Source organism: Desmodus rotundus, chromosome 3, assembly GCF_022682495.2.
Source record: "Desmodus rotundus isolate HL8 chromosome 3, HLdesRot8A.1, whole genome shotgun sequence".
NCBI lineage: Eukaryota > Metazoa > Chordata > Mammalia > Chiroptera > Phyllostomidae > Desmodus > Desmodus rotundus.
This window is the reverse complement of record NC_071389.1, coordinates 143,428,307-143,452,157: the sequence shown is the minus strand read 5'-3', so window position 1 is coordinate 143,452,157 and position 23,851 is coordinate 143,428,307. Positions and strand designations below refer to the sequence as shown.

General features: G+C 43.0%; 1 protein-coding gene across 1 annotated transcript in view; it reads right to left on the bottom strand.

Moving 5' to 3' along the window:
• The window catches only part of PPM1H (protein phosphatase, Mg2+/Mn2+ dependent 1H), a 234,503-nt gene extending 229,234 nt beyond the window's left edge, over positions 1-5,269 (bottom strand). The window contains exon 1 of the mRNA XM_024576478.4: positions 4,611-5,269. Coding sequence (XP_024432246.1) covers positions 4,611-4,852 — 242 coding nt within the window. The 5' untranslated portion in view covers positions 4,853-5,269. The remainder of the gene's footprint in view (positions 1-4,610) is intronic.
• Positions 5,270-23,851: the final 18,582 nt, after the last annotated feature.

Below are 23,851 nucleotides of genomic sequence, written 5' to 3'. Positions count from 1 at the left end.
TCTTGCTCTATAATCTACAAATTATCTTTTCTTGAAAGGGATTAATACTAAGTGGCAACAAATACACCATTTCTTATTTTTTATCTACCATCAAAAAGGTCATCAAGTAAACCAGGTGGTGAAGGACATATGATCTCACCTATAAGTGGAACCTAATCAATAAAACAAATGAGCAAGCAAAATAGAACCAGAGACATTGAAATTAAGAACAAACTGACAATAACCAGGGGAGTGGGGGGAAGGAAATAACGGGGAAAGAAGGGAAAAGGTCGTCAAAGAACATGTATAAAGGACCCATGGACAAAGCCAAAGAGAGGTAGGATTGAGGGTGGGAGGTGGGGATGGATGGGGTAGAGGGGAGTGGTGGTTGGAAAATGGAGATGAGTGTATTAGAACATTAATTAAAAAATGATTTTAAAAAAAGGTCATCAACACTAGAGCTTAACTCTCCTGTAACTCCTCACTCACTCACCCAAGGGATGCCAATTCTTCCTCGCCAGGAAAGCTTAGAAAGTAGCTCACTTTCTAGAAAGATAAGCAAATCACTTCTGACTCAGGCTTTGACTCATCAGCATCTCTCTTATCCCCACTCTCTGAGCAATCTTCCTACCCATGCTACTACTCCTCAAGCGTTGAGTACCTTCTAGAACAAACTGAGGGTAATCCCTCCTCCCAGTACACCCTGTAGAAGGGGCAGGATTACTGGTAGCAGCCTTTAATCAGAGCCCCAGTTCCTACTTGTCTTTCTCTCCCCTTCCCTACTTCAGCCTTTTCTGGTCATTTGAGATATATTTTTGCAGGAAGATAAAATTACAATTCAAGGTTTGAGGAAGTGGTGCAGTGCAACATCTGACAGAGGGAGGTGGCAAGATGACGTTAGTGGTTAATCATGGGAACAGATGGACACACCATAAACATACACTGTAAGGAGGGAGTTTGTTGTGGGCTCCAGAGTCAGACGGCTTGGGTTCAAATACAGGTTCTGCTGAGAAGGTATGACTCTGGGCAAGAATTCTGAAAATATGCAATAGCTGACTATTTAGTCAGGGGCGCTGACATCTTTTCCCTTAGATTGTCAAATTAAAAAAAATGGTAATAACCAACACAACAATAGCTGTCCAATGTAATTGAATCAAAATTATACCTGTTTTTTTGTCAGATTGGCTATGTGTGTGTGTATTTTGGTGTTGCAGAATTTGTGTATGCCATGAGATGAGAAAAGCTGAAAATTGCCACCTGAGTTCTTGTGAGAATCAAATGATATGATACAAACTTGGAAAGAGTGCCAGAACTAAAGAGCAAGCACTAACTATGTTATTAGTACTATGTATATTTTCTAGGAAATATACATAGTGATATACATAGTACAGGTGTTATTAGTACTATGTATACATCTTAAAAGAATGAAGAAATTCCACACGTACTGACTTGGAAAAAATCCATGACACTTTTATGAAAATGCTACTGTATAACCCTACACCAGGAAGACAGACAACCCAATAAAAAAATGGGCAAAGGACCTTAATAGACACCTTTCCAAGGAGGACATACAGAGGGCCAACCTATGGACATATGAAAAGATGCTCAACATCACTAGCCATCAGAGAGATGCAAATTAAAACCACAAAGAGAATCACCTCACGCCTGTCAGAATGGCCATCATTAATAAATTAACAAACAGCAAGTGCTGACAAGGTTGTAGAGTAAAGGGAGCCCTAATACACTGTTAGTGGGAATGCAGACTGGTGCAGCCACTGTGGAAAACAGCATGGAATTTCCTCAAAAAATTAAAAATGAAACCTCCTTTTGACCCAGCAATTCCACTGCTGCAAATATACCCTAAGAACCCTGAATCACCAATTCAAAAGAACCTATGCACCCTTACTTGCATTGTAGCACTATTTACAATAACCAAGTGTTGGAGACAAGCCTAAGTGCCCATCAGTTAATGAGTGGATCAAAAAACTGTGGTACATTTACACAAAGGAATACTATGCAGCAGAAAGAAAGAACTCCTTCCTTTTGCGATAGCATGGATATAACTGGACACTCTCATGCTAAGTGAAATAAGCTGGTAATTGGTGAAAGACAAATACCATACGAGTTCACTTATAGGAGGAATTTAATAAACAAAATAAACTAACCAGCAAAATAGACCCAGAGCATGGAAACATGGAATAGCAGCCAGAGGGGAGGTAGGAGAGGGATAATGGTAGAAAGAAGGGGACAGACTAGACAAAGAACCTGAATGAATGACCCATGGACATGGACAACAGTGCGGAGGATTGACTGTGGGAGCAGGGGGTGGGCTGGGCAGAGGACAGCAAAGGGGAAAAAATTGGGGTAACTGTAATAGAGTAACAATAAATTTTTTTTCAAATAAAATGAAAATACCATTTAATCTTTATTTTTTTAAAAAGAAAATGGACTGAATAACATGCTTTGTAGGGCTCTGATTGGGGAAGAAAGAAACGAATGATACACGTTTACAGGTGCATCCACAGCAGCCTCGAAAGACACGCACACCAAACACTGAACTGCCGTTACCTCTGGGGGGTGGGGACAGGCTTACATTTGTATACTGGTCTTTGCTTGAATTAACAAGTCTGTACTATTTTTATAATTAAGTTGTATCTCTCTCACGTCCTGGTCTAGGAAAAGATAAGCTTCTTAGAGATAAGGAAACTGAGGCCCAACTAGGAAGAGGAAGAGCCCTCTAAGTACAATCTCTCCTACATATCTCATTTCAGATTCCCTTACAATCTTCAGAGCCCTTGGCAAATCATGAGTCTGACACAGGATCCAAACATTCTGGAACTGGTGGTTTCTCCCCCCTTTCCTCTCTGTCCTGCTAATCTGAGGTACTCCTTTTATTATTGTGTTCAAGCGGATTCCACATTTCGTGCTATAACAACTTCCTTCCTACCTCTATTATAATTTTCTCACCATTTCTCTGCCTGTCTTTCTGCCCCTGAAACAGGTGCTCTTGCCCTGGAAAACCCACTGGAGTGACAACCCGGCCCTCCACGTTCAGGGTTTTGGCAGGCACCGGGGCCCCCATCTACAGGATTGCAGGAGAGAGTATGCCTCCAAGTTGCTCTGCATTTTGCAAGGGGTCCAAATGTGCTTTTAAACAATGTTTTCTTATTTCAGTCAAGAAACAGTGCTTGGTATGTTTTGGCAGGCATCTTTTCCTTCTTTCCGTCTTTCCTTACACAGGTGTTTACTTTGGCTTTGGCTTTCTCCTGGAAGTTACAAAGCTATTTTGTACCTCCCCATCCCCAAAGGTCTCTACTACGCTTATCCTTTATTGTGTTAATTTTTATTGTTTTAGCAGCCATCAGTTTCACTTCTGCTTACCCACTCTCACACTCCAGCCATCAATCCCCATTTATACACATTTTCTATTTCAGCCCTTGGAGAAACGGCTTGAAAGAGGAAGGAAAAGAGAATTCCAGGCTCTAAGCAGACATCTTCCAGGCCCTCTCCCGCACCGGAACCCGGCGTGTCGGGAACCAAGCCTGCCCGGGGGTATCCGGGCCACCAGAACAGGGTCAGCATCAAAGCGCCCAGGCGTCGAGAGAGCTGATTGGTTCCGGATGAACCAATCAGAGGGCGAGGCTGTGCACCGACAGGGGCGGGCACAGATTACAGAGCGGACTCAATTAAAGCTAAAGGGACAGGTGTGCCAAGGCACCGGGGTTTCACGTGCGCTTTCGCACCGACCAGGTCACTGTTAACCCCTGAACTCCGGTCTGCTAAATTCCACCTTCAAAGTTTCCCAGTTTCACAATGCTAAGTAGGAGGAGGAACATTACTTATCCTACCATTCATAAAATGGTCATTAATAGTCAATGGAGGAGAAGCCGTAGAGTAGGGCAGAGGCCATTAAAATCCTCCATCTCTCCTTTCCAGTTTCACTCCAGGTCAACAAAACTCAATCGGTTCTTCAAATAGGAAGTCACTCAACTATTTGCTCAAGCCGATTACCCAAAATGCTGTCTTTAACACCTGGAATAAGTTTGCCCCTCCCAAAGGACTAGAGGAAATTGCACTGGCATTTAACGAACGCGCAGAAAGGAAGGAGAAGCGAATGAGCTATTAGGCTGCAATCGGAGAAACTAAGACCTTCTGAAATGTGCTACCACACTAGCGAACACGGCTGCCTCCAGTTCCCGGACACTGCCGGAGGAGGGGGGCCTCCAGGCTCTCCACCCCAGAAACTTCGCGCGGAGGCACAAAGACGCGGGCGGGAGGGGCAGAGCGCTGATACTGGATTTCCCTGCTGTTTCAAACTTCAGCAGAACTATTCTAAGCACTTTCAAGTGTCACGGCCCCCTGAATCACAGATCCGTGGTAGCTTTCCCACGGTCCAGCGCTTCACCCACCTATCTACCTCCATTCCAGGGCTGGAGACGCCGCGTCCTTGGGGATGGGGGAAGGGGGAGCAGAGAAGAGAAAAATGGCCAGTATAAATTAAGAGGTACCCGCCGAGGCCTGTGCGCCGGCATCCAGAGAACCCTGGGGCTGAGGACAAGGGCGGAGGGCTGGAGCCGGGCGGGGAAGGGCCGCGAGGAGAGCGGGGGAGCCGCGGGTGTAGCTGCACTCACTCTGCGTAGCCAGTCGCCCAGGGCAGCCGCCGGGTCTCCTTGAGGATGAGGATGGGGCGGGCGATGTGGTCGGCGCTGCACTCGACCTCGTCCTGAGACAGCCCCAGGAACTCCGGCCGCCCGTAGGGGAAGCGCAGGGGCAGGTCCGAGCCTCCGCAGCCGCCGCCGTGCTCGGAGCCTGAGCTGCCAGCCATGATGCCGCCCATGAAATTGGCCACGGCAGATTTCACTCGAGTGAGCATATTACTTCGGCGCCCCGCCGCAGCGGGGCGAGCAGCAGGCGGTGGCTGGGGCCCGGCGAGGCGCAGCGCGGAGCATGCAGGCTGCGGCGGGTGCCGGGCGCTCTAGCAGCCGCGCCGCTCCCGGAGCCTAGCGCTGCAGGGGGCCGAGCCCCGGCCTCCCGCGCTCCCAGCCGCCGCCGCCTCCCCCGGCTACACTTCCGCAACGGAGAGGCATGGAGCGGGCGGGCCGGGGTGCGCCGCGCACTCCGGGAGCGGCGGGCGGCCGCCGCCGCAGCAAGTCCCTTCCCTGCCCGCCGCGCTGGACTCCGAAGTGAGCGGAACGGAGCCCACCAGGCCAGCCCGCGGAGCCGGCGCGCCTGCTGCCACGGCTACGGCCGCCGCGGAGTCATGTGATAATCAGGCTGCACAGGCTCTAGCTGCGGCTTTGGCCGGAGCTCAGCCCCTCCCCTGCCGGCCCTGCGAGGCTCGCCCCAAGATCTTGACCTCCTGGGGGGAGGGGGATCGGGCAGAGTCTGTAACTGGCGGAGGGGGTGGGGGCGCTGTGAGCTGCGCGGGTACAGGTGTTAGGGGGCGTCACGTGGGGCCAGGCAGCCTGGAAAAGGCAGTTAGGAATCCGTTCTCTGAGGAATGCTGCCTACACCTCTGGGAAAGGGAACTTGGGAGCTGGAGGGGAAAGAAGGGAGGACAGGTAGGATCCTGGTGGGATGCTCCAAGACCTGCACTGGAAACGAGGAACGCCTGGTGTGACAGCCTTTTCAGAGCTTTAAAAAACAACCTACAATAGCTGCACAAGAATCTCGAAAAGTTTTTCCCTAGACATTTCTAGAATTACTACACTTGTTCATTATCACCACACGCATCGTTATCTACGGAGCAAACCCTGTTTCAAACCCAGAATAAGTTCAACGGCAAAGAAAAATCAAAAGAACTCTTAAGAAATCAGAAGCAAGCCCTATTTTACCTAGTACTTAAATGTTTAATAAATGTATACAAGCATTTTCTTCCAACATAGGAACAAAAGTATCTTTTCAAAGCTGCCCGTTTATCATTGAGAAACTTAATGCAGCCTTTAATTTTTCGTATTTCGAAAAGTTGTTACAAAATTAAGGGCTTTTTAAAACTAAAGGAAATAAAATAGAACATAGCAACTCAACGAAAGGCTGAAGGAAAAATGAATAAATGTTTGCAACGATAAAAAATTTCGGTGGTCTTGTGTATTAAAACAAAAAAGTGAAAAACGAATGTGCTTCACTAGGCGTAATATTTATTAAATGTTGGATTTAAGGGATTACTTTTGCAAGAGAGCCGTATCCTGTTCATGTTTACTTATTCTGTATCCTGTTCCTATGTCTCACTACCATTTAACGTGCCAGGATTCTGTGTTACTTGTAGTTATGCACTGACTGCTCTCTGGAGTTCAGGAGGAAATACAGGCTTTCATTTTTCTGAGGGAGTGGTGGGGGCTGGGCAGGAGGAGCAGCCCAGGTGTTGGAGACGCAGCAAATTCTCTGAAGAGGAATTGGAATCCTTGCTCTTAGGGGAGGGCTGCATGACCTCATTGATACCTTTTATACTTTTGGGGGGTATTTTATTTAACCTTTCTTATATATTTCACATGACCTTTTCATCCCCTTACACCCCTCTCCCCCCAGCAATCACCACACTGCTGTCCATGTCCATGAGTCCTTTATCATTTTTGCTCAATCCCTCCACCTCCTAGCCTCCCCCCACTCCCACTGGCTGTATTTTTAAGGCATTTTCCTCTTTGGCTGTTGTTTTCAATTACAGTTTAAATTCAATATTACTTTGTATTAGTTTCAGGTGCACAGCGTAGTGGCCGACAATCGTATACTTTACAAAGTGCCCCCCCCATGGATAATTCCAGTACCCACCTGGCACCATACCTATTTATTACAATATTATTGGCTATATTTCCTATAATTACTTTATATCCCCTTGACTGTTTTGTAACTACCAATTTGACCTTCTTAATCCCTTCACCTTTTTCACCCATCCCCCCCTTCCCCCCTCCCTTGTGGCAACCATCAGTCTGTTCTCTGTATCCCTGAGTCTATTTTTATTTTGTGTCATTTATTTTGATCTTCAGATTCTACATATAAGTGAAATCATATGGTATTTGTATTTATATGTCTGATTTATTTCACTCAGCATTAATACCCTCTAGGTCCCTCCATGAAGTTACAAATGGTAAGATTTCATGTTTTTATGGCCAAGTAAGATTCCTTGGTATATATATGTATATTTATACATATATAAAAATGTATAAATATATATAAATGGTCTGTCCAGAAAGTATCCAGCCACGTGCTATGAAAAATAGAGACATTTATCGAAGAAGATACAAAATACAAGAAACATTGTACATAGAACAATGATGCCTCAGTCCCCTTCAAAGTAGGCACCTTGGGACCTCACACAGTTCTCCCAATCACCATCAGCTGCCACATTGTATTTTTCCTGAGTCTCATTGAAGGTCTGAAATCTCTTCCCTTTTAAAGGTGATTTTAGGTTTGGGAAAAGCCAGAAATCACAGGTCACCAAATCTGGGCTGTAGGGGGGCTGGGTCACCTGGATGATTTAATGTTTTGCCAAAAAACTCTGCATGAGACATGATGCATGAGCAGGCGTATTATTGTGATGAAGCTGCCAATTGCCAGTTTCCCACAGCTGCAGCCTTCTGAATCTGAGTAGTTTCTGCGGAGGAATGTTCAAGTTTAACACAAAACCTGATGCAGATTCATTGCTCTGCTCATTCAGTCATTTTGAATGTGACGGCCACACAGCACATGTGCTCACTCAACGGCATCTACCGCCCCCACTGACTACTACAGTGAAGTCATCATTGTTCATGCATGCACATTCCAGTCCACTCTCCTTGGCTGCCAGGTTACATCGATGTTGCGCAAACCTTTCTCATTATATTAACAATGGCTGGATTTCTAGATAGATACGCACACACACACACACACACACACACACCCCACCCACCGCTTTTTTAATCCACTCATCTATTGATGGGCACCCGTGTTGTTGCCATGTCTTGGCTATTGTAAATAATGCTGCAGGAAACAGAGGGGTGTGTGTGTATTTTTTTTGAATTAGTGTTTTGGATTTCTTTGGATATATACCCAGAAGTGGAATCACCCTTGGGCTTTTTCATAAATCAGTACTCCAATTCACTACATAGGAAATAAATACGTAAAAAACAGCAATATTTAACCTTTAGTGAAATAACATTCCTGTCAATGAGTTCTTTTAATACTTTTCACAAAACAGCAATGTAATTTTATCTTGTACTCTTTAATTTTGGGGGCAGGATTCTAAATGACACGAAATCTAAATGAGCAAAACCGATCCTATAGAACTTTGCTTTGTTAAACTGTACTTCCAATGGGAGATCTCTGCGTAGTGGCTAACCACCCAACCAACCACATGCTCGGATAAACTACACCCCCTTCCTCAAGCTTTTGCGGTAGAGCAATTACCTTTTAGCCATGTCCTGTGGATACCTCAGTGATTAACTTCTGTGGAGATTATGTTCTTCCCTTTCTTTCACTTCATGGCAAGCCTTTAGTCTTTACGAGAAGTAAGATTTCTAAAAATTTCTTGTCTGATTTATTTTCATTGTAAAAGTAGCACCTGATCACAGTTAATAAATAAAATCCAATAGCACAGAACTATAAATGAGAAAAGTAAAAGACTCCAAAATATTCCCCAGGGGGGGTCACTACTGTTAATATTCTCTGTAGGCTTCCACAATTTTTTCTCTAACAGGATATTTAGCATAATTAAATTTGATCATATTAGCCAGATTTGTGAATCAACGCTTTTGTAAGGAGCTATTCTACTCTTTCTTTGTAACTTGATTATTTTTTGTTATGGGAAAATGTTGCTATACCTTTGGCTTTGCACAGCAAACTTTGTTCTACCAACAGCAGGCAAACAGGGATTCCATGCCTGTTCTCCCTCGAATATTTCCATAGTATGAGTGCTCACAGTTAACTAATAAGTCTGCTACCTTATCTGTATACACACCTCTAAGGTCAGTGTCCCATCCCTGGATTTTTGAGAGAAATATTTTCCATGAAATTTATTCATCAATGATGTCATTCATGAAGATGAGTGTTTCAGCAAGGAAGGGGGGGCGGGGCGGAAATCCTGATTAAAATGAGGCAGTAATCCATTTTAGGGACCCCCTGAAAAAAGTGCCTTTCACACCTATTGTGGATGCAAATTTGAGAGTACCAGTGCTCCCAGATGTAGGACTAGTGATTCACTAAATTCTAACGGTACAGCGATCAGGAATAGACCTTTGATGTATTCATGCCCCAGCATATGCCCTAGTCATCAATAGGTGCCCTTCATTTTTGCCTCTTTGTGTTCTCCTTATCCCTGGAACAAGGGACTGAAGATTTCAATAGAATATTCATTTACAGGTTAGATACATAGACCTTATAGTGGGATGTTTTTTTATATAAACTAATCTGATTTCTGGGCCTATAATGCTATGTTTTTGACTACTCAGTGACTCTGTCCTATCAATAAGATTGGTTTTTTTTAAAGCTCTGGGTAGATAAGTAACCACAGGAAAGAACCAAGTAGAAAAAGAAGTAAAAATGGTCAAGATGGAGGCATTGGTAGACATGTCTCACCTTCTCACACAACTGTAGCAAAATTACAACTGGAGTACAAAACAAGTATCTCCCAGAATGGTCAGAAAATCGAGAGGTCTGGAACTCCAACATCAAGGATTCAAAGAAGCCACACTCATCCAGACAGGCAGGAGGGGCAGAGAGGCAGAGATGCGTGGAGGGTTCCAGCCCAGGGTTTCCAGTGCCAGGAAGATAAGTTCTCATTACTTCTGGCTGTAAAAACAGTGGGGGGGGGGTTGGGGAGGTGGAAGAAACTGTGGGATTCTCAGGAGATTCCTCTTAAACAGCCTGCAACAGACTTAGGACTTACGCAGACTCACTCCTTTTGGGATTCAGCACCAGGACAACAGCGGGAAGGGCACCAGTGTCACACAGGGAGAAGTTGAAATGATTGGCATTAGGACCAGTTCCAGGAGACAGCTGCCTCCTGGGCCAAACACCAGAGGCCAGGCAATGGCACTGTCCCCTCTCCGAGCCCTCCCCCACAAGGAGCCACAGAGTGGTGACATGGGTTGCCCTGCCCTAGCAATTACCTAAGGCTCTGCCCCATACAACTTACAGGCACGCTTTTCCATAGCCACGCTACTAAAGGAGTCAAAGCAGCTCTACCTAATACACAGAAACAAACACAGGGAAGCTGCCAAAATGAAGAGACAAAGAACTATGGCCCAAATAAAGAACAGAACAAAACAGCAAAAGAAGAAAAAACCCCAAAAACCAACTACATGAAATGGTGATAGGCAAACTATCAGAGGCACAGTTCAAAAAACTGTTTATTAGCATGCTCAAGGGCCTCTTTGGATACTTCTACAGCATAGAAAAGATCCAGGGAGAAATGAAGGTTACAATGAGTGAAATAAAGAAAAATCCACAGGGAACCAACAGTGGAGGGGATGACGCCAGGAATCAAATCAATAATTTGGAATATAGGGAATAAAAAAACATTCAATCAGAACAGCAAGAAAAAAAAAGAATTAAAAACATGAAGATAGAATAAGGAGCCTCTGGGACATCTTCAAACATACCAACAGCTGAATCTCAGGGGTGCCAGAGGGAGAAAAGGAAGAGCAAGAAATTGAAAACTTATTTGAATAACTATGAAAGAAAACTTCCCTAATTTGGTGAAGGAACTACACATACAAGTCCAAGAAGCAGAGTCGCAAACAAGTTGGACCCAAACAGGATCACACCAAGACACATTATAATTAAAATGCCAAAAGTTTAAGCTAAAGAGAGAATCTTAAAAGCAGCAAGAGAAAAAGCAGAGGGTTACCTACAAAGGAGTTCCCATAAGACTGTCAGCTGATTCTCAAAAGTTTCTCAAAGTTTCTCATAAAAAACTTTGCAGGCTAGAAGGGACTGGCAAGAAGTATTCAAAGTGATGAAAAGCAAGGACCTACAACCTAGATTACTCTATCCAGCAAAGCTATCATTTGGAATGGAAGGGCAGATAAAGTGTTTCCCAGACTAGGTAAAGCTAAAGGAGTTCCTCATCACCAAGCCATTACTATATGAAATGTTAAAGGGAATTATATAAGAAAAAGATCAACACTGTGAACATTAAAATGGCAATAACTTCACAGCTATCACTAATTGAATCTAAAAAACAAACTAAGCAAATAAACAGAACAGAAACAGAATCATAGATATGGAGATCATTTGGAGGGTTATCAGCTGGGAGCAGGAAAGGGGCAAATGTGGGAAAAGTTGCAGAGATTAAGAATAACAAATTGGTAGGTACAAAATTGACATGGAGAGGTTAAGAACAGTATAGGAAATGGAGTAGACAAAGAACTTATGTGCACAATCCATTGACATGAGCTAAAGGGAGGGATTGCTGAGGGAATGGTGGTACCGGGTGGGATAGGGCAAAGGGGGAAAGAAATGGGACAACTGTAATAGCATAATTAATGAAATATATTTAAAAATAAAAATAAAAAAGGTCTGGATAAATTCTTCAGTCAAAACATCAGGGATTTTCCTTAAATAATTTAATTACAAAGGAAAAGCAATTACTTACAGTGAAAAAATCCTGACAGACATCATCTAAAACCAACGATCAAGATTAACGTCACCAGTAGGGAGACAGTGACATCCTTTACCCCCTGACATCGTGCACTGCAAAGGGCACATCCCTTCTGTGATGTTTGTCCCCAAATGACTAACCTTGGCATAATCATAAGAAACTTGAGTCAAACGCAAACTGAGTGTATTCTACAAAAGACCTGACCAGGTGTCTTCGAAAGTGTTAAGATCCTGAAAGACAAGGCAAGTGGGAAGAACTGTCACAGGCTGGGGACAAGGAAGACGCACCCTACTAAAATCCTGTACCAATGTTAATGTCTCAGTTTTGATGTCAACATGAGGGGCAGCTGGACGAGGGGTGTGCAGAAATAGTATGAAAAAGACCCAGGTTTTTAAAAACCTTTGGAAAGAATCAAGGGCACGTCTGGTTCAAATAGAAAGCAGACGCTCCTTTAGAAGGTGGGCCAGGAGAAGCTGCACGGTGCCTTTCCAGGATCTAACCCCTCGCGCTGTGGACCGATACCTTCACAGCCTTGCTGCTCTCCTGGCGTTATCACTAGCACTTTACCCATGTCCTCCCACTACGCAGGGAGCCCTGTAGGGCAGGAGGTTTCTCATCATCTTTGTATTTTCAGCGCTTAGCCTAATGCCTAGCAAGTAATAGTCTTCAGTGTGTAAATGAATTCTTTAAAATTCTTTCAGAGATGAAAGAACATAACTTCTTTGAATAATCAAATATGTTGTATGTATATCCTTCGTGTTCTTAAAGATCTGTCTCACCTTATTCCCTAAGATCTGTGTTATCCAGAAGCGGAAGTTCTTCACTGGAATCTAACAAGGCTTAGCTGACTTTAGTCAACATCCAGATTGGTAATAACGTGGTTATCCGGTCATGTGGGTGTCTGCTTCACACCACTCTGGTAACCGGATGAACATAACTGGGATGTGACATTAAAATAGTTAACATTAAATTGTTTTTGCTTCAGAAGTAGTTTAGATTCTGGTTTCATATGTGGTAATGTTTTGGCTGAAAATTCCTGACTCTTTGGAAAGGATTTATTTATTTCTCCATAGGAAACAAAACCACTTATTCATAAATAATTTCCTTGTGAATAAAACGATTTCTAAGTATGGAGTTACGGAGTATTAGAAACTTTTCTATCATCAAAGGCAAACATTCCCTAGATTAGAAACACCTGATTTGGGAATGGCTGGCACAGTCAGCCCATGAGTTACACCTGACTTTTCCTATCACTTTCACGTGGGCCACTGGTAGACTATTCCATCCTGAGCCCACCTTGCCCTGCTGGAACCCCTGCTTTTTAACTGATATGGGAATTACATAACCCTGAGTCTCTTCTACATAATCCCTGGTCCCATTACCTACTTTAGATTAAACTCTAGGTAGCAGAATACTTATATTAAAAATAGACAAAAGGAATCATTCTAATATCATAGGATAGTTGCAAGGATCAACGAGATAATAATTCTAAGTATGATATAATTAATGTTGACCCAGGTTATCACCATTCTCTAGATAAATCTCTTTTTTCCTTAGGGACTAATTTTTAATATTAAAATTTTAAACCATTTTCTATTCACTTACAGCAATGAAAATAGCAACACCTACCTCATAGAATTATTTTATAATTAAATGAAATAACATGAATGTTCCTAGCACTCTTTCTGGCACAGAATGTGTGGTTACTAGATGCACAATAAGCACTCTGATACTGGCAGCACCCTGCTCTGTGAGGAAGGGGGAGTTTGAATACAGTGCTCCAGTGCTCTTAACCAACGTCGTACGTTAAACATTTGTCCTAATGCTCTTAATCAACACCACCTGTTTACTATTAAGGACACAAGTTGGGTGAAGGTAAATGATTTGCCCAAACCACACAGCTGGTAATGAAGCAGTACTCTGTCCTATGGGTCCTTTTTAAAATATGTCATCAAAAAGAAGGTTTACGTTACAAAAGATTTTTTCTACCTTTTCCAAGTAAAGAACTGCTCTTTCAGTTATCTTAAGGATTTTGAAAATTTTCTGTGGATTTGGAAATTTAAAAAATCCCTTAGTAACCTTAGAGAGAATGTTATAAGTACGATAATTTCATTTGGAACTTGTTCCGAATTCCAAACAAATTACTTTCCAGTGAGGTTTTAGATAGAACTTGTTTCTAAGTTGGGAGCTGCCTGGGTCATACTAAAGTTGTATGAAAATTCTAAGTGCTATTCAACTGAAATGTCTTTTAAAAATATAATATCACAGATCTGTTTCCAACCCTTGCCATATTAACTTCTCTTTTTAAATATGATTTCACTCCCTGCTCTCCTGCCATTTTGAAATTCCTGCTACCCAGGTTATTCTTCCAAGGTAACAGTGGCCTGAGTGAAGTAGCCAATGAGGATTATTCACTGAATGAAAAGTCAGTGTTTGCTCAGAGAAGAGCACATGGATTGCAAAAATTCAGAAGTCAAGCAGTCAGAGACAGCTTCTTAACTAAGAGCTGTGGACTCAAATTACTTTTTATCCTCTCTACGGATCAGTCTTGCTCTATGCTAGTATGTGTGACAGCTATCTGGAAATGTCTTGAAATGCAGAATTAGTTGTTTTGTCCTTTTTGTCATCGACTGCATTTTGAATAAAAGAAAGGAGACTATGGTCTCCTGTTAATATTTTTAGGGTCAGCTTCTTAAAAAACACAACAAAGCAGAATGTCATGGCAAATAATTTCATATTTTACTCAAAAGCATGGCTGCCTACCCTAATTACCCTAGTTATCCTTTCATAATGAACAGATCCTACTTTTACCATGTTTTCCCTACTTCTACTTTAGCAAATTTAGAAAATTAACTTATTGTTTTAATTTTCTTCTAACTGCTTTACCTGAGGAAAATTGACATGTTAGTTTTCCAATTCCTGGACTGGCAACAGGAGGATTACTTGTAAACTTGTTGGAAAGGTACATTCTCTGGCCCCATCTCAGACCTATTGAATTAGAACCCCTGGGGGGAGGGGCCAGAAATCTGGCTTAACAAGCCCTCCCGAAGATTCTGATAGAAACCATTTGAAAAACAGGGCATACGGAAAACACGCGCTGTTTGCTTAATGGACAGACAGGTGTAGAAATGCAGAGAACATATCAAATAAGAAAGTATCCAGTGGACCAAGTGTTTTGAATCTAAATGGATATAGTACCAGAGCAGCCATGAATGAGACTCATGAACTGGATCTGTTCACACACATATGAACTGTGTCCCTTTCTGCTTGATTTCCATGGGCTTATGTTAGTGCAAAACCCCCAGTACATTTGCTGTGGGCAGACATGGGAATTCTTCAGCGTCGGGGAAGCTGCAGAGAAGAAAGGAGGATTGGCCGCTGCACGCCGATCATCCCCTAGGCGGGATACCCCATAGGCAGTCCCTCTATGCCCATGTTTCTGCCATGTGCCAGGCAGTGGCAGAGAAAAAAAGTAATATATACTTCCTTATATTTGTTGTACGGTTTTGTATTGCTTTTTAGTTTAATTGCTGGGACTAGTGCACCAAATATAATCTTTCAGTACCTGAGGGTTTTAATCTGGCTCAGAATTCTTGTATATCTCCCAGACACCTCAAATTTAACATGTCACAGATAGAATTCATTATCTCTCCATGAATCTGCTTCCCCTTCTCCTGAGACTTCAGTCTCAGCTAGTGACATCAGTACCCATTTACTCAGTCTAGAAATCTGAGGGAAATCTGAGGGGTATCCTCTATTCTAGGGGCCCCCAAGCCCCGGGGCCACTGACAGACAAGATAGGGTGGCCTGTCAGGAGCCAGGCTGCAGGCAGGATGGGAGAGGCAGGTGGGCGAGTGAGCGAACGGGTCACTGCTGCCACAAAGGATGGGGACAGCTGCTCCTTCCCCTTTCTTTTCTCCCCATATCAGTCTATCAACCACTTTTGTTGATTCTGCCTTCCAAATACCTCCCCAGCCCACTAATTTTGCTTAAATCTTCATTGTCTCATACTCAGACTCCCACAGCAGACTCTTGGTGGTGGTCAGATAGAGCTATCTTTCACTCAACAGCTATGAGTTGCTTTCACCTGATGATATTATTTCCTTCCCAGTTTAAATTTTCCAACTGGCCATTTGGTTAAAATTCTTACCCTTAGCCTTCACGATCTGTTCCTGATCTGTGTCCTTTCTAGTCACAGGTTAACCTATTTTCCAACCCAACAACTTTGCTTCAGGCTTTCTCATGACCTGTTTCTAGAATCCAATGCCCTGGCCCCCTCCCTCTCGTCTGACTTGTCTTACTCATGGCTTGTTTTCTTTCGCTTAAAATGCCACAGTCCCTTCCTCCTGCCCCTTCCCCCTCACCCAGTGGCTAAATCCTATTTTTTTTCATATCCCTCACATCCTTTTGGCAGTTAAAAGCTTCCTTTTCTATGTTCCCAAAGCATCTTTACAAAACTCTATCCATAATTATAGCACATCACACTGTGTTAAAACTATCTGGTTCCTGCAATGTAACATCATTGAAGAATGGGCTGTTTCTTTTATTCCCTTTGAATCTACAATACTTGCCAAATGTTATATCTATTATTAAATAAAGGTTGAATAAATAAATGAGGGAATGGCAACAAGAAGTGTCTCATTTAACAGCCAAATTAGAGAAAGTTTAGTAGCACTTTATAGAATAAAAGAAGATAGAGTTAAAAGGTTCATAAACCCTGATGTCTCTCCATAGCACCCAAATTTTGATGCTCAGGAGTCACTAGATTTAGTATAAATGTTCTCATATGTTGAAAAGCATTTTACTGAATACATCCAAAAAACAAAACCATGTCCTAAATTTTAATATAAAAGTATTTTGGCCCTGACCTGTGTGGCTTGGTTGGGTGTTGTTCTGAAAAGCGAAAGGTTTCCAGTTCAATTCCCGGTCAGGGCACGTGCCTGGGTTGTGGGTTTGGCAACAGGGTGCAGATGAGAGGCAACATCTGATCAATGTTTCTCTCTCACGTCTATTTGTCTCTCTTCTCTCTCCTTCTTTCCCCTCTCTCTAAAAATAAATAAAATTGTAAAAATCCTTAACAAAATTATTTTGAATGCCCCTATGTTAATAATACCTTTAGCCTTTCTATTACAGCATAAATAAATATGTGGGAAATGTCTGTTACTGAATTTTCAATTTGAAATTCAAAATCAATTTTCACAAACATAATGATTTGCAAGAATACCACCCATAAATGAATGATTTCTTTTTGAAAATAATGAGGCTATCCACCACTTTTTCTTTCCAGTAAACATTTGTTTTTCATTGTTTTACGATTATTCATGAAAACAATAGAAAAAGTATTTTCAGAAATTACCAAAGATTACAAAGCATGACAGTTAAACATCAACTTAGTTTTTAAAAGAACTAACTTGGGTTGCTGTAACATGTAGTGGGGTGAGGAGTCTGAAGAAGCTCACTAATAATTAGTGCCTCTGCATGTCAGAACACACATAATATTGTTTTTCCCCAGCAACGAGGCTGATTAATATTAGGTACCAAACTTTGTAGAATAGTTCATTTCTTTATTCAGATTTTTTAAATCATTGAGACATTCTAGAATATCTAGAATAATATGCTGAAAGTGGCCAACCCAAGCTGCTTTTCCATATGAATGGCTGGTCTTGGCTCATGCTGCACAACTTCCTAAATCTTTTCAAGCAAGCGACAGCTGGCCTCAGTGAGCTCCAGGCCTGGCACTAGCAGCAACCAGCCTACATTTACAGCATGGCTCTGCCTGGGAATCTCCAAGCCCAGCACAAGTAGCAACCATTTCACGTTGCTTTATAGCTCAGGCAGAGTGGCCCCAGGCAAAACACAGGTGGTTTTGACCTTGGCCTGCAGCACCCGGGAAACCCCAAGACCAGTGCAACCAGTGGACAGCTACAGACCACACTGAAGCATCACCACCCTACCTCTGCACCGCTGATCCTCCACAGAGGGTAGAGATTGCTGGTCAGTGGTCACAGCCGGTCTCTGAGTCTGTGCAGCTGACTGGCCTGGGTAAATCCCTTCATTGATCTGCCAACAGCAACCAAGGCTCAACTACAAGAGGAGGGTGTACACAAAGGGCACACCTTGAGTACCTAGCTTGGGGGACAAGGATGGCTGTGCCACTGGACCCTGAAGGACACCTGCTACATTAGGCCACCCTACCAAGACAGGGAGTCGTAGCAGCTGTACCTAATACATAGAAACAAACACAGGGAGGCTGCCAAAACAAGAAAACAAAGAAACATGACCCAGATAAAAGAACAGAACAAAACTCTGGAAAAAGAACTAAACAAAATGGAGATAAGCAATCTATCAGGTGCAGAGCTCAAAACACTGGTTGTAAGGATGCTCAAGGAACTTAGTGAGGACCTCAACAGCATAAAAAAGATCCAGTCAGAAAGGAAGGATACACTAGTTGAAATAAAGAACAATTTACAGGGAAACAACAGTAGAGTGGATGAAGCTGAGAATCAAATCAATGATTTGGAACGTAAGGAAGAAAAAAAACAAGCAATCAGAATAAGAAGAAAAAAGAATACAAAAAAACAAAATGAGAATAGCATAAGCAGCCTCTGGGACAACTTGAAGAGGTCTGACATTCGCATCATAGGGATGACAGAAGGAGAAGAAAAACAGCAAGAAATTCAGAAATCTATTTGAAAAAATAATGAAAAACTTCCCCAACATGGTGAAGGAAATAGACAAGACGGGCAAGTCCAGGAAGCACAGAGTCCCAAACAAGATGGATGCAAAGAGGCCCACTCCAAGACACAACGTAATCAAAATGCTAAAGGTTAAAGATAAGAGAGAATCTAAAAAGCAGCAAGAAAAAAGAAGTTATTTACCTACAAGGGAGTTCCCATGAGACTGTCAGCTGATTTCTCTAAAAAAATTTTGCACTCTAGCAGGGATTGGCAAGATGTATTCAAAGTCATGAAAAGCAGAGACCTCCAGCCAAGACTGCTCTACCCAGCAGGGCTATCATTTAGAATCGAAGGGCAAATAAAGAGCATCCCAAACAAGAAAAAAAACTAAGAGTTCATCATCACTAAACCATTATTATATGAAATGTTAAAGGGACTTATTTAAAAAAAAGACAAAGATAAAAATTATGAACAATAAAATGACAAAAATACTTATCTATCATCAATTGAATCTAAAAAACAAACTAAGCAAACAAGAACACCAGACACAGAATCATGGATATGGAGAGCATTTTGATGGTTGCTAGACGGGAGGGGGTGTGAGGGAATGGGTGAAGAAGTGAGGGAATTAAGAAGTACAAATAGATAGTTACAGAACAGCCATGGGGCTGTAGAATACAGGAAAGGGAGTAGCCAAAGAACTTACGGGCATGAGCCATGGACAGGAACAACGGTGGGGGACATGAACTATCCTGGGGGAGTGAGAGTTGCTGGGACGAGGGGGGCAAAGAGGGAAAAATCAGGACAACTATAACAGCACAACCAACAAAATATAATTCAAAAATTATTTTTGGATCATTCTCACATTAGAAAAGATCATCAGACTAAGATTATTTCCCAACCCTTTCTTTCCTGAACCTATTTTGTTCATTCACTTTTGTCATGTGAGATGGTGTTGCGTTTTTCCTTCCTTTCAGTTTTCTGTTATTCCGATTGCTGTCCCACCACTTACTCAGTAGTGTTACAGAACACAAACAATTTGTCCGTCCGGCACTAGCAGAGCCAAGCACAAGGCACCAGGAATCTCAGTGGAGGAAAATTGGCTATTTTATTACAAATGACACCATCCAGGAAAACATGAAGCTAATGCTCAAAAGCCTGAACTCCCTGATGGTGTGATAGGTTACAGATTATGTCGGCCAAAATCACAAGATACCTTCGGTTAGGGTTTTGGGTCATGGTGGGATCTGATTGGTGGAGGTGAGGTAAGGGTGAGGAATCATTTCTTCAGGTCTTGAGAGCAACTCTGAGGTCTTTCTGGGTGTCCCTCTGCCCAGTCTCATGGGAAAGTAGCCAAGGGGTTGATCCACTTTAGGGCTCAGGAACTGAAATATAACTTGGGTTAAGATGTTATTTTTAGCCCGCCAGAGGTGCAGATCATGTGACCACTAGTTAGGTCCAGCTTTGTCTTCTGATGCCTTGGGGATCGCTGATTATCGTGGGGCAAGTCTTGCAGCCTGGAGAGAGAGGGAGAGAGAGTGAGAAGAGGATTTCTAGAGTTAGGATTTAAAACTAAATTTAATCAAAGTCATAAAGACTGTCGGTTTCATTTTTCTTTGGAAACACGTATCTGCTTCTTTGTTTGCTTTAGCTTGAGGGCCCATAAGAAAGATCCCACTGCTTAGTCAGCTGCCCACTCCAGGGTTGGATTATGGGAGGATGGCAGACCAAGACGGGTGGCAGTTAGCTCTCCATGGCCTTGTTCAAGGGCAGAACATGAATCACAGCAGCTCGGCTACAACTCTGCATGGTGGACCAGTTTTTCTACGGAAACCAAACAAAGGCGCTTCAGTCTCTGGTACACCGTTTTGTTTTCTGGAAGGAAAAAACCCACACTGTGTGACCCAGGGAGATGGTATCACCCTCTTAGTCAGCCACTGCATTCCTCTGAATCAGATACCACAAACATTTGCATAACGTCAGAGCCCTCTGCAGGAGAGTTACCGGCCTGTGTTGTTTGCTGGTAATGAGGAACAAAACACAATTTTGAACCGATGCAGAATTTTGGACTATCTTAAATTACAAAGAACAGTGACTGCACACTGGGTCGTTTTATGCAAGCTTCCTGTCAGGAACTAGGTTAAACTATTTAAATATGCATTAATGTTTTGGGCAAGTAGACAATTGTGCCTGTTTTTCTTTTTAAGAAAAATTTTTAGGTTACTAGGAAAAAGATAGAACCTTATTGTTGGTTACAGTGGAAAGCAAACAAGCCCTATCTTCGCTTTGGGGAATGCCAGCAACAAGACTGCAGTGAGCTAAGTTTGCCCGCTGTGCCTTCTGCCTAACTGTAGCTGCTTCCATCCCATCCTGAAGCCTGTGGAGATTAGCCTGTCCCAGGCTCCGGCCCCCTCAGGGTTCCCCGATCATTCAGACCTCTGTCTCAGCCTTTCCTTCCCCTGCCCTCATGCCCAGCCCACTGAGTCTTGCACCCTAATGTTGGGTTGGATACCGAACGCCTTGTATTCTGATCAAGAAAGGAAGTCACGAGCCACTTTCTCAGGCCAAAAAATATATATCTAGTATGTTGAACAAGCATATCCCAAAGATAATGATCAAAATGTAACCTTATTTTTGTCCCCCACAGGCCTCTAAAATTGACCAGGGGTAGAGAGGAGCTAATGACCCCTGATTTTTACTAAGGAAAACTGTTAAAAACTTGGAGCTCAGGCAAGAGGATGGCTGCACGTTCCTTCTGTGTCCTCCTGGAGTATTGCCTCACTTGCCCACCCAAGGGTCACTTCACTGTTGAGAGGAACATGCCGTTTGTTACTCATTTGGGCCCACATCTTGTGATGTTGCATGTTCACTTTTAGATTTTTGTCCAGCAGAGATGCCAATTATTTTTGTCTGATAGAAAAAAATTTCCCCAAAGGCTCCGGTTGTGTTGCCCTGTAGGAGTTTAGCCATTTTAGTTTCTAATGTCTCATTCTTCCAATATTCCGTCCTCATTCAGTTCCCACAAATAGTCAGCTTCTCAAATGCTCACTGAACCAGCATGAACATCCTTCTGGGTCTCTCTCCAATGACAAATAAATCTTGACATGGTTATTCTAGCTTCTAGGAGAGTCATGTATTTATCTTTTGAAAATTATAGATTGCCACCTTACATGAAGACTTAGGCAAGCATATCTTTTCTGGGAACTCTCAAAAAATAAAAGTCCTGCAGTCACTTTTGGTAAAAAACCAGTTTCCACTCAGTAAGTACAATGTCTAGTCTTGTATAACTCTCAAAACGCTGAAGTCCTCTTCTCCAGCCTGGGCCAGCCGCAGGACTGAAGTCTGCCAGCGGGGAGGGAGTGTGATTCTTCTGCTCTATGGTTTTGATACTCACCAGGTGATTTGCTGTTTTGGCTTCCACAAGGGTCAAAGGTGAGCAGGGCACATGGAGAGAGGTGAGGCAATCAGCCAGGCTGGCTTGGCTCAGTGGCTTCATACTCTATACCTGAAGCCAACAGTTCCTGCCAACACTGCCTCTGCTAGGCCCTTCTCTCAGGCAGGTCCCTTGACCTGGGCAGATGAAAATTTCTTGGATTCCTTCATCAGCCCCTGGGCAGTCAGGGGTCTACCTCAGTTTCTTTCTGCAAAACATCTCAGTCCATTCCAGATGGCTTTATTGGGCAAGACCCAATATAACTCAAGCCGTTGGTCCGTGAGAAGACACATAAAACTCCGGAAATGTGGGATGACCCTACAAGAGTTGCCCTCTCCCGCCTCCGTCTCACTGTCTAGATTCCCTAGGTGGGAACAAGATGCCTGTCCAGAAACACTTTAACCCTTCTCACATGTGAGTCAGGCACTGGTACTCTGCGTCTCCAAACTTAGGTAGTTTTCTGAATGGTAGTCTTTACGTTTGTGGTTAGAAGTTCACAGCTCCCCCATTCAAGGTGGAAGTTGAGTCAAGGCTGGTGGCCTCTCCCAAGTAATCTCTTTACCAATCCAACTCCTTGTCTTTAAACTCTTTATATGGTTTGCAGCTGACTTAGGGGATCAAGGGCGGTGGGACGATTTCTGAGGTCCATTTCCTTTGTAAGTCTGTACACCGTGCTGGTGGTGTGGGGGGCTGTTTCACTCTAACCTTGATACTGTGATTATTGCTTCACTCAAACTGAGTTAGAAAGATGCTCATCCTAATTTCCTGTTACATTTACATTAAAGTTTACTGGAAATAAGTAAATACAGAGTCTCAACCATATCAAGAGATGTGTTGGGATGAAGCACACCCAGCAAGCAACTATCTTCTCAGTCCAGGAGTCGAGCTGGTTTTGAAATATAAAGGCAGAAGCTCTATGAATATGGCCATTACTCAGCAGCAGGCACCCCTTTCTCCTCCATACACGTATGGTAGGTATATGTGCACACCGACAGCCCACATTTGTCGTGGGCGTGGGACGGCACATCCAACTCTACCTCCGTCTTCTGAACTTGCATTTGATATTTATGTACGGATTTAACAAGCAGGCGTTGTGCTGAGGTACACAGCGGTGAGCTGAACAATTGTGCCCCTAACTTTCCAGAAGCTTCAGGATGCTGAGCACGTGTCCTGTTTTACCACATCCTCATCTCCCTCTCCTCCTCCTCACTCACCCTTCACTTGGAGAACTCTTAAGTAACTGAACGGGTTTTCACAAGCTTCTGACTTTTTTTTAGTTTTAGTTATTTTTTGTTTATGCTGGTACAGTTGGTCCCACCTTTTCTCCCTTTTCCCACCTCCACCTGCTCCCCATCCCAAGTCAGTCCCCTATTGTTGTCCGTGTCCATGGGTTGTGCATAAATGTTCTCTGGTTAATCCCCTCACCGCCCTTCATCCTGTTCCCCCCTCACCCCGGCCCCCTTTCTGGCAGCTGTCAGTCTGTTTTATGTATCTAAGCTTCTGTTACTATTTAGTTCGTTGGTTTATTGTGTTCATTAGATTTCACATGTAACTGAGATCATGTGGTATTTTTCTTTTATTTCTTCAGGTCCATCCATGCTGTTGCAAAAGATAGGAATTCCTTCTTTCTTTCTGCTGAGTAGTACTCCATTGTGTAAATGTACCACAGCTTTTTTTATCCACTCATCTACTGATGGACACTTAGGCTGTTTCCAAATCTTGGCTATTGTAAATAGTGCTGCTATAAACATAGGCGTACATACCTATTTTTTTTTTTTGTATTGGTGTTTTGGGATCCTCAGGGTAAATTCCCAGAAGTGGGACCACTGAATAAAAAGGCAGATACATTTTTAATTTTTAAAGGACACTCCATGTTGCTTTCCACAGTGGCTGCACCAGTCTGCATTCCCACCAACAGTGCATTAGGGTTCCCTTTTCTCCACATCCTCACCATCACTTGTTGTTTGTTGATTTATTGATGGTAGCCATTCTGACAGGTATAAATTGATATCTCATGGAGGTTTTAATTTGCACCTCTCTGATGATTAGTGATGTTGAGCATCTTTTCATATGTTTGTGGGACCTCCGTATGTCCTATTTGGAGAAGTGTCTATTCAAGTCTTTTGCCCATTTCTTAGGTTGTTTGTCTTCCTGTCATTGACTTGTATTAGTTCTCTGTATATTTTGGAG